This window comes from Enoplosus armatus, chromosome 12 (genome assembly GCF_043641665.1).
Source record: "Enoplosus armatus isolate fEnoArm2 chromosome 12, fEnoArm2.hap1, whole genome shotgun sequence".
In the NCBI taxonomy this organism is placed as follows: Eukaryota; Metazoa; Chordata; class Actinopteri; order Centrarchiformes; family Enoplosidae; genus Enoplosus; species Enoplosus armatus.
The window spans coordinates 12,821,383-12,833,362 of NC_092191.1; the positions used below are offsets into that span (position 1 = coordinate 12,821,383).

At 42.7% G+C, this 11,980-nt stretch overlaps 1 protein-coding gene across 5 annotated transcripts in view; it reads right to left on the reverse strand.

The window, feature by feature from the left end:
- Positions 1-5,501, reverse strand: part of LOC139293872 (A-type potassium channel modulatory protein KCNIP2) — an 82,612-nt gene extending 77,111 nt beyond the window's left edge. For 3 of the 5 annotated variants that reach the window (XM_070915521.1, XM_070915520.1, XM_070915518.1), the window contains exon 1: positions 5,429-5,501. In XM_070915521.1, coding sequence (XP_070771622.1) covers positions 5,429-5,501 — 73 coding nt within the window. Of the gene's footprint in view, positions 1-176; positions 180-5,424 lie in introns of all 5 variants that reach the window. The other 2 variants (XM_070915517.1, XM_070915519.1) reach the window with 2 other exon arrangements.
- Between the last annotated feature and the right edge of the window lie 6,479 nt (positions 5,502-11,980).

An 11,980-nucleotide genomic window follows, 5' to 3' on the forward strand; every position in this document is an offset into this window, starting at 1 on the left:
TGAGGAAGAAAAACCTCAGACTTCACGTGCGTTTGTAACACATAGAATCAATTCTTCCCCGCTGCCCTTTAATTCCTTCCTCTTCAATCTGAGACATACATCAACTTTTCTCTGCCAAATTCTGCTCCTCCTTCCCGTCATCCCATCTCCCACTGCTTTGTTCTCCATCCCCTCACCTCCTCCCCTCTCCTCCCTGCAGGCATTTATTAATGAATGTGTTTACAGAGAAGGGGAGAAGGAGAGGAGAAGGGGTGGTGTTGGGGAGAAGGGCCAAGAGAGGTGAGCAGGGCTCATTTTAATTAACGATCACCCGGCCCTCCGAAGATTCGGTCAAAGATTAAAACTCGTTAGGATTGACTCTGGTTTCCATGCCAATTAAGCTACGGTCCCACCGTGGCCTGAAAGAGTTGGAGAGGAGGGAAGGTCGGGGGGGAGTTTGGTTCGAGGATGGACAATGGGAAAGCTAAGAAGGGAAGGCAATGGGATGGGAGCAGACAGACAAAGGGGAGAGCATGGAAGGAGAGGCAGGATGAATCAGGACGCTGAAGCCACTCTGTTAGAGACAGAAATATATATGATATCATTATATAATCTGATTAGTGAGAGTGGAAACAGAGTGAGGGGGAGGAGTGTGATAGAGAAATAGAGAGAATGAGAGTTCTGTCAGTCTGATTATTTAGAAATATAGTGGGTCATTAGGAAGAGGACAGGGAAGAAGCGTGGGGCAATTACAGAAACTTCTTCATTTCTACATGCAAACATCCAATCCACTTTACCTTAAGAGGCACAAATTTGAATGTCAAAAAGAACTCCGGTCTCAGGTGGACAGCTCCCATATCATTAAAGGACCATACTGATGGATAGGAGTTGTGCATTAGCAGGATATGATTGGCAGGAGGAGCTTTTATAATAGGGCAAGCAACGCCCACAGACTACCAAAGAGCATTGCTGGGATTTGCCTGGCAAATGCAATACTGTCAGCAAGCTAATTCATCCTCTTGCACTTTGCTTCTGTCCTTCCTCCCTGTCTTTCATTATTCCTTCCTTCTTTCCTTCCCTCAATGATGTAACCAATGTGACAGATGAGCCTAAGTTTACCACTCCAAGCATTCCTCCATGTAGGAACCCAGTCATTTCACATCAGGAATGGCACTTTCAGGAGGAACCAGAACCCAGAGAGGATCCCTGATGAGGCAACGTGTGTCACACACGGCACATCAGATGACACATTAAATCAAGCTTTTTAATTAGTGCCAGTGGCCATTACAGTTCTAGCTACAGCAAAAACTGTCATGCCATGAAGGTGACTCTAGGCTAAACTCCATCTGACAGGCTCAATTATGAAGGCAATCTTAGTCCTGGAATCGGTTTGGTCTTGCAGTTGTAAATTATTATTTTCACCATGGGGGCTCTGCATCAGTCAGCAGGTTGGGGTGTGTGTACCAACCTGTCATGTGGCTCCCAGACCAGCTAATACCCTTCACCTCAACACCTCTACCTTCTCCTTTGGCTATCCTTTTTTGGCTGTAAGAGAGGTCTAACCTGACTTCAAGCCAGGCACAGCTCTGAATGCCAGTGCTTTTAACATCGCTAATTAAGAGCTGCATGTGTGTGAAAAACAAACTGTCCAGATCTATCGAAAGCAAAACATCTCTGCTAGAGCTGAGAGCTGAGCTGCTGCATGAGACAAATCAGCTGTAGAGGAAGTTAGTTAAGTAAAAAAAGACTTCGCCTCAAGCAACCTAATGCAGTTGTGTCTGTGCTACCTCAGCTACCATAGATTAAATTATTACAACAGCAATAATAGCTTGGATTTCTGCGTTTGTCCATGATTGTGTGTGTGTGTGTGTGTGTGTGTGTGTGTGTCTGAGTGTGTGAGCAGTGCGTCCGGAACATCGACAGGCCTCAATTGTTTTCATAAGAAAATAATCGGACGATTAATTGTTTTGTCCATAAAATGTTAGAAAATGGTGAAGAATGTCCATCACAGTTTCTCAGAGACCAATGCGACCTCTACAAATGTTTTGTCCACACCACAGTCCAAAACCCAAATCTACTCAATTTGCTATCAAAGAAGATTATTATAACCACCAAATATTCATATATGAGAAGCTGGAACCATGACTTACATGGTTAATCAATCATCAAAAATTGTTGCAGATTAATTTCCTGTCGATCAACATTTCACCTTAAACACAGACCAAATTTCTTACAGACGTGGTGGTGATAATCCCTTTACACTCGATTACTACATGTATGAAATATTGACCATTGATAAACATGACAAAATAAATGTTTTCAGGTTGGAGTGGCAGCATCGAGCAAAGAAGTATAAAAACAAAGAAGAGCACAACGCAAACATACAATATATCTAAAACATTGTGATGAAATATTTAAAACGGGAAATTTAACACCCTCGTCTTCCTCATGAATACATGTGGCGGCGATGCACGCTACAGAACAAAGGGATGATTGGCAGACCGGCTGTGCAACCGCTACTGATTTTGCTTTTCGATAATGTTCTGGACTTGGAGCGAGGAAAAGGAAGCATGACGAGGTAGAGATAATAGCTGCATGTGCATATGTGGAGAGAAGCCAGTGTGTGTGAGTGTGTGTGTGTGTGTGTGTGTGCGTGTGCGTGTGCGTGTGCTCGCTCGCTTGTGTGTGTGTGGGTGATATGATTCCTCTTGAGTGTGGCTTGTGAGGTGGAAGAGGAGATTACTGCACCACGCTTCTATAATTACCTCTCATCTCTCAGCCGGTGCTCTTAAACACAACGGGGGAATGCCAGGCTACCACACACTCCAACACATGCACACACACCGTGGGGCGCACTTCAGTACAATGTAGCAGGCTGAGAGGGAGTTATTTCTAGAGGGCTACATTTCACTCAAATTGTGATTGGAGACCACCCACACTAACTTTAAGCAACACAGGTCAGTTTTGCTTCTCTCTCTCTCTCTCTCTCTCTCTCTCTCTCTCTCTCTCTTAGTTGCCTGTAAGTAAGAAGCATGACTCACCTGTAGCCCACACAAAAAACCCACTTAAGAATCCATTCTCACAAGTCATGCCCTCACATCACACTATATACTTTTTTCATTTTAGTGAGGATTATGCAGAGAGTCACCTGTTCTCTCTCTGTCACACACACATACAGTATAAACCGGGCCACTTTACGATCAGGTGATTGTGAAAAACGCCATAAAAAAAAATGTAAAAAAGGCCGGCACAGCTTTAGCTGCATCACATCTTCATTACACTGACTCTTATTGGCAAGAGCCAGCCTTAACAACCGTGCAAACTATCAGGGCTAAGTATGTTTTAGAGTTGACAGCATCTTACAAAGATGAATTAACCATGCAATTCACAGCTTTGAAAAAGTCATTAAAAACTATGTCAGGAGTAAATTGCTCCGCCACACTGGATGACTTGGTCCCTCTCTCCCTCCCCTTGCTCAACTATTAAAAAAGCAATATGACTTCTTGTGGACAGTCAAACACAGGGGACCTTTCCAACAAGCTGGACTGAAGAGAGGGGAGGAGGTGGAAGAGGAAAAAGCTGATTCTTCTGAAGGGTTTTACATTACAGAAAGTTTCATCTCCTCCACTGTCACATTTACTACTCATCCATAATACGTCTCTTTGTCAGGTGTGTATTGCATACTAATCCGCAACTAATTACAGAGCCAAAGGTAAAGTTGCAAAGCAAAGACACTCTGAAGAGAGCTGCCAGGAGAAAAGACAGTCAAGCTGCTGGAGTGTGTTGTATAGTCTCAGAGAAGCTCGACAAAGCTCAGTGTTTGTCCAAGCTTGACGGTCAGAACACTGCGTGGGTTGGTTGACAAGATTTACAATACCTGTGCTGAGCTGAAGACTGATGGATGTTTTTTAATTCAGCAGAACAAATTCTTCATTTTTGTTTTGTTAACGTTCAACAATGGACTGTAGAAAAAGTGAAGATGCTTTTTCTTAACTCACCCACTCATACGTACCCACACACACGCTTTGATACACACAAAAATTACTCACAGATAAACCGAGCAGAAGATACCCACACACTGCACAAGATCAGCTCACGTGGTTTCACTGAGACACCTTGCAATCTTAATTTAGGATGCATTCAATTTGTGACATAGCACTGCTTAGCTGCTAATGCGTGGACTTGTGCAAATGAGATTATAGTGTCCCCGTCGAGCCCGAGGCACACAGCTGTCTGGACAGGCACAGTTTCCCTCTGCAGGCCTGAGATGTGTTCAGGCATAAAAAGCAAGCATTTTATTTAGGCAGCTGGCATCTAACAGGCAAACGGTGCTCACATAAGCAGGGGGAGCCGGGAGCTATAATGTGCCAATGGAAGGCTGTGGTGACAGGAAAACACCTCAAGAAAGTGCTGTGAAAGGAGCACATACAAGACACAGGTACGTGCAGGCATGCTCGCTGCCACTCAATGAACTGGTTCATTATATCGCTATAAAACTGATGTCAAGTCTCATCTGCACTGTTAAAGTGGAAGTACTGTCATCAGCTCGCTCACCCCAATTACACACAGAGAGAGAAAGAAAGCACAATATAGGACCAAGTTTGTTTTATTCCAACCACAGAGCAGACCAAACCACACCAGGAACAAATTTACACCGTTTTAAAATCCACATGGCATTAAGTGTCGCCCAGATGTCTGCTATGCTTGCACAGAATATCAGCCCTTTTCTTTAAACTACAGACGCAGACTTCGGCAGATAAAGCTCACGGTGATATGAGCGATAACACGCCAAAGCAGAGAAATCCGGTCGAGCTCCACAATTTGGCCATCAGATCGGCCAGGCAGGTGTTATCTACCCCGCAGCGCTTTTCACAACAGTCAAGGCAGCAACAATAAGGTGGTCTCCCATAGCTGAGCCAGGCAAGCAAAATCACAGACAGAAACCAAACATCGTTCACTAACATTACGCAACCATACTGACATGCAACACTGACACATAAAGATACATATTCAAAAAGATTCAATATGTTTATTTTTTTCCAATCAAATCAACTCGTCGCCTCTCTCTCTCTCTTTCACCCCTTTGGAAAAAGAACTATTTATGTCCCACTACTTTAGCTTGGTAACACAGCAAATAGAGGAAAGTGTAACAAAAAAATGGTGTTACCATGGAAGCTGAACATGAAAGTACGACAAAAACGATATAAACTTGCATAAAAACTTGCGGTGGCGCACAACATATACTGTCAATATCCATAACAGCCAAAACAAATATTTAGTTCTTTTTCGTTTGGTGAGGAGATGAATGGCGGACAGGTTGTGACATTTCAAAGCAGTCTGAAGTTAGGCGGACCACACTCCTTTCAGGTTATCAGCTTTACATATTGAATCTTTTCTTTTCTCTGCAGGCAATCATACAACAACCACCGACAGGCGCCGGTTTACTCACCCGTTAGCTGGTCATAGGATCCGTCCAGCTCTCGGGAGTCCGACAAGCTTTGGTCACGGTTTTTCGCCTTCATTTTCCCGGAGTGCGCCGGAATGTGGAACTATATATAAACTGATATGTTGGCGATTGTGTTTGTGAAAATAATAAGAGGGTGTGTTGTTCGCCTTCACGGAGGATGGCTACAAGTGTACTACCGTTAACAAGTCATCATTGATTTTTCCATACATACAAAAGAGAGAGCGCCATGTAAGTTGTTATTTCCCCGCGTCTGTTCCTGTGTGCGCTCTCGGCATCCAGGAGCTGAGTGAACCGCGCGCTTCTGGTCGGCACTCTCACGTGGAGCTGGCACGCGCGCACTCACACATGCTGAAGTAGACACACACACACACACACACACACACACACACACACAGACAGACAGAAAGAGAAAAGCATATATAGAAAGAATCTAAATATTTTAAATGCTTTGGTTTGGATAACACATGTACAATTGGCCCAAATATAAACATTCAGCAATATGGTGAACACTTTATAAAGAAGTGGTTGTTACTCACAGATATTTCTGATCTAATCATTACCTAATGATTCATTAATATTGCATCTCCCAGTCTGTTCTCCAGTAACTCATCATTATCTAGGCTATAGTCCTGGAGTTAGTCAGGAATGAATCATTACCGTTTGATTCATTATCAGGTCGTTCCTCCTCACTCCTTTCTTAGTAACTCCTCACATTTGTGTGTGCCGTATTGTAAAGTGTTACTGGCAAAATAACTGTCTCCATTCACGCAGGATCTCGCTCAGGGAGTGGGTCGTCAGGCTGCCTCTCTGCCATTATAGCACCATCACATCCTCTCCTAATGTTCTCCACTGAGTCAGAGCCGTGTCGGATGTGTACAGAGACATCAGCAAGAGCAACAAGGAGCACACTGCTGCTACCAGGCAGAGGTTCCGACTATATCTGATCTATAAATACTCGCTGGCTCTGGGAAGCCCTGTGTCTATCCCTTTTCCTTCCTCTCTTTCTCTCCCTCTCAGAGTCTTAGCCTCCCTTTGCCTCACTCCTGCTCGCTTACTACAGTATGACATTTGGTCACAATCTGTCAAGCAATCTGTCTTTGATGCCATATTTTCCTACATTATATCAGGGTTTGCGTCAATAATGCTCTCCATCCCTCGATCCATCCGTTCATTTCTCTGGGGTATGAACAGTTGTAGTATTTGTCCGTCTATTACTGTGTGGTGAAGTTATTCTTTTATTTAGATGTTCGTGCCCTTTGACCCCTGCTGTAAACTGCAGTGTGCTTTAGACCCCACACCACTACCTCTCTGCTCAGTGATCCATCTTGATCTCTCAGGAATCAATTGGCAACTGAATCAGACACGTGTCACTAAAAGGTTGGCCAGGAGACCTTGACTTCAGACGGGGCTGCCTTACGTGTCATATCTGTCACTGAAATTACCATCCAAGCATGCACTTGCCTCATGTAGCAGTCCTGTAATGCCTACATGCAAATGTACATGACGTGTAGCCCTTGACCTGCCTGTTAGCATGTGAGCATACAGTGCAGTGTGACAGTTATGTAGGTTGGTTCAGGAGGTTGTTGATGATGTTGTCTGTAAGAGATAACATGTTGTTGAGGTCTCAGAGTGATACCTCAACAAAACCAAACATGCCTTGAAAGACTGCTGTTGAAAGTTGGTAGTTTTGTCTTTTACAGAGAACAGAGGTCAGCTGTGGGAGTCATGCTGGTTATTATATATAGTTAATAGGTTCAAAGAGCCTCTGTATGCTTCAAAAGAAGTCCTTGTGTAAGCCAGGATTTGAACCGGTCTATCAAGCTCTCTTTTTTTCATTCTTCCAAAAACAACTTCTGTAAGTTTTCGTGTGAACGAACAAGTGAGACACTGTTAATGTCACAACTGTCCAAAAGTGTGTTCTTCATCCCCACAACATTGTTTATTTCAAGTGTATTGGAGACCTTAATGCACATTTTCAAGGTGGAATAAGTCAGAATGTCCATATAAGTTTTCAAATAACTCCTGCAGCGTAATCCACTTCTCCTTTGTCCATTATGCTTAGTGTATTCCAGACAATGATTTCTCCTTAATATGGCTTAATACTCTGGTTCGTAGCAGGTGTGATAATATTTCTCGCTTGTAACAGACACTTTTTTTCTGCTTTTTTATTTACTGTAACCGACATGAATTGAGGCTGCTGCTGTTCTCAACGAAGGACAAGACTGGACGATCACTTTAAAGTCACTCCTCTGATCTGATTGAACTGGCCATTGTGTAATTATACAGCACATTTAGAATTTATTCTCTTGTTTTTGTGTGTTTGCCTGGCAGATGGAAAGACATGTGGGTTTGACTCGCCAAGATTCCTCCTGGGTGAAAATTGCTGTGTTTGCAAGCATTAATGACACACTGGGGAGCATACGCCAATGACTTTGGCCTCGGTACATTAGGCCAACACTGTTTGGTCAGGTCTCTGACTATTGCCACTTTTCACCCATCACACAACAACAAGAAGACGACTTAATCTTGCCTGTCTTGGCATTGCTGATTTGATGAAACTTTAGGAGCAGCAGGTGGATGGCCACATCCTGATATATAGAGCCCTGGCTACTAGCCTCATTACCATATAGATGCCTACATGGTTGGTTTATCTGTGATCATTTACATTTTGAGTATGACTGAAAGGCACTATAACACCCTAGAAAAGAGGTGAGTTTAAGGTCATGAGGAGTTGGATGTTCCTCCCTGCTAAGCCTCATTTGAACCCTGCGTGCTGCCAATAAACAGAGGGAGGCCCACATTAACCACAAGGCCTGCTTTTTCTGTCATCTAATACCAACAAAATATTTCACAGATACGGACGATTGGATAGTGATTGGATTTCTGTGTGTGGTAAATGAAAGAAGACAAGGAGAGGTGGATTCTAAATGAAGGCGAGGAGGAGTGTGCAAGAATGAAGGATAGGGGAAGTGGGGAGATCGATTCATGGTGAGTTAGAGGGGATTTAGTGAGTCAGAGCCCAAATAAAAAGAATCGGCGAGTCATTGTTGTAGAAGGTTGTCTGTGACTGCGGGGGTTAGTGGTGGGGTCGGGACTTCGAGACAAACCTAGATGCGGACGCACACACACACATCATGGCTGTGCAGTGACCCAGAGACAACCTTGTTGTATCCAAGAACGGAATGACAAATACCGGGCATGATGCCAGCTGGGTACGGAGGTCTGCTGCTGTAGCTTAGCGAGGTGTTGTTTGCATCCATATTTTCAACACCAGAAAACACTAAGGACAAGAGAAGGGTCTTTTCACACTTCTGATTCAAGGTCATTTCCTATAGTTGACATACTCTATTAACAATAAAGAGACTATTGTTGATTAATTGTGAAATTTTGTGACAGGTCTCTGAACTCCTATAAGATCTTATCTTCCAGCAATTAGTCATCACAAATCCTCTCTCTGCAAAACGTCTACCCCTGCTGATATTTGCAATTCACAGTAAGCTTCTCTCATTTCATAACTACTTGTCAGTGTTCAGGTGAGTGAGGCTGCACATTGCAAGTTAGAAAATTCAAATCAAGCCAACAGAATTAGCTGTTTAATCCCAGTCTACACATGCACCTCCAGCACTTTGTAACCGGATTATTCACTCGCATTCAAAAGCTCAATGAGACACTTGGACATACAGGTTATGCTGTTGGTGTCTGCAAGTAACAGATAAGAAGTCAGCGTTGGGGAAGCGGGGGAGGAGAAGATTGGAGGGGAAAGGAGGGGTAGGAGCACTTTTCAAACTATTGAGATGCACCCTCTGGCTCTCACTGCAACCCCAAGGTTAGTCCCCTGTCCTTGGCAACTCTCTCATGAGCCAAACTGCACTGTGAATATTAATGGCACAAATCTCTGGGATTCCCAGGCCAAGGTGTGTGTGCTCAAATCATAGCTACAGTGATGCTAACTAGAATCAAATCAGTATGTCACATATCACTGCACTGTGACAGCAAAACAATGCAGAATTTTACTATGTGAAGCTTAATGTTTTTCCTCAAACACATTGTTTTCAATATTTGCAGTTTCAGTGGGATCACAGGAGAAACGGGTAAAGATTCTTTGCCAGAACAATTCTGCGCCTCAGCAGAAAAGATGGAGTAAGAAGGATTACTTAAAAAAAAATTTAAAAATAAAAAAAGCTGTCAATGACGGTATTTCGAAGCTTCCCAAAGTATAGAGAACCCCCTCCTTGTTAAGCAGTATTAAAAAGCACTTCAAACATCTAAATGACACTTCCTTTCATTATTCACTGCAGCCCACGACCTCCAGCACAGAGCTGTCAGCTTGGCCTCTGTCACACAGCCAATACTGGCTGAGTGACTGATTGATGATGTCCAGCGAGACTCGGACACACACAAGCATCCAGGTACACACACAGTTGCATGAACATGAACAAATATGATCGCAAACAAAAAATGATCCTGTCAATTTTAATATATTTGACTTCCTCAGTAGCTCAATGTGTTCTACAACATTTTGATGTGTAGTATCTTTTATTTTTGTTTGTCAATGCTTAGTTTTGTTATAGTACATAATGTGCATAGTATTCTAGTTTTTTAAGGCTACTTATCTAAAGTATGCATCTTTTCTCGTAGTCCCTTTTGTTGCTGTTGCATTTCAATAAAGTTTGTTATCTTGCATGCGAGAGAAGGAAAACAAGTGGTAAAAAGAAAATCGAGACTCATACTTACTCAAAATGCATTGATTTTAATACAAAATAGTAATTCTATATCCAAAATTTAGGCTCAAAATTTTTTATTTTAATTATTTTGATTTGTTTTCATAACCACTACACCACCTATATGAATGAACAAGTTTAGAGTTTTTATTTTAGTGTCATGCTATCAATATGGCCAGTCCCTCGTGGGATTATATTAAACAATATCACTAAAAGACTGCAATATATATTCACATTTAAAGAAGGACAAAGGATTGCTGCAGAGGACATAAAGTTTTGAATTACAAGTCTCTGCAGGTTACATATTGTCTCAGTGTCGATCTGAAAATGCAAAAATATCGGTCTCAGAGATTTCTAATTGTTTCAGGGTCTCTCTCTAGTAATCACAGTAAGGACAATATAAAACAAAGTGCATTTTATCAATAGCGTCCTGTTTCTAGATGTAATGAAAAAATACTTTATCTGAGTCGGGCACACTTTCCTCCTGGACACATAAGATTTTACTTAATTTTCTGCACCAAACTCCCATTTGATTAAACCATATATTGTAAGTATTGGCTATAAGAAAAGTGATAAAAAGATACCTGCCATCATTTGACCATAAAACCTCAAAAGTGCACCAAACGACTGTATCTGCAGGCAGTTTTCTGCACAATATGTCCTTAAAGACTCATAAACTTCACTTCTTATATACAGTTTTAATAACAACAGCTGCAGCCTGTCTCCAAACCACACACTATCATGTGAACTTTAAAAGAATCATAGTTTCTCTCTGTCTCCCCATCCTCCCTCCCTTTTAGCTGTTTATTCCCATCTCAACCTACTACTATCAGCTCATTCTGTTTTCATCAAACCCGCTGCAACCCTAATCCAAACTGACTGCCTGCTCTCACTCTCCGTCTGTCCCCACCGTACTCTGATTCTCTCTCTCTGTATCTCCATTTTTCTGAAGCCTCCATCCCCTCCTCTTAGCCAGAGATATGTGACAACGCCATTCAGGACAGGACAAGTGTGTGACCTTGAGAGAACATGAACAGATTCCCTCTCCACATGTGACAGATTTTTCTTTTCCTGTAATCACACTTGACTGTAATTTCTTTTTATTTTGTCTCGTGGTGCCGTCTCAGGAAAAGAAGGTTAACGTAACCCCTGACCCCCAGGTACGTTTGCTGTCCCAGCATGCATTTAAAACCTGTGATAGCTTTTGACAGATGTCAGCTGGGCTGCTGCTACCGATGTCACCTTTTGCCTGGGGGATGACACCCTCTGAGACAGAGTGGCACACACACACACACACGCAGTCATGCCATAACTTGCCTGTCATCTGGGTAGTGAATTTGTGACAGTGTGGTCGTCAGAGAATATAACCTCCTTTTTCTCTTTCTGCCTCACCATAATGTATACAGCTTGTGTTTTAGCTCTAGTACACTATAGAGAGCAGCTGAATAATGTTACATCTCTTTATGTTTACTGGCCTGGAGGAAAGAAAAACAGGCAGACTAGAAACCTATATGAATTACTCATGAGTGTAAAGTGCATGCTTTCCTTCTCTCACTGACTCCCTCGCTTCACTCTTCATCTTCATTTCCTCGAACTCTGTTTTTTTGCCCCTTTTTTCATCCCTGCCATGTGTCCTTGTGGAGTCTGTCCCAGACATGTCCTCTCTGTCCAGACAGTGGAGTCGTTTCTGTGGAAAGGTAGACAAACTGACTCACACACCCACACACATTCAAATTGGAGCATATTATCTGGAGGTGCCCTCTGTGATGGTTAATCAGCAGACAATTGGTATTTACACAAACCATTCATCTGC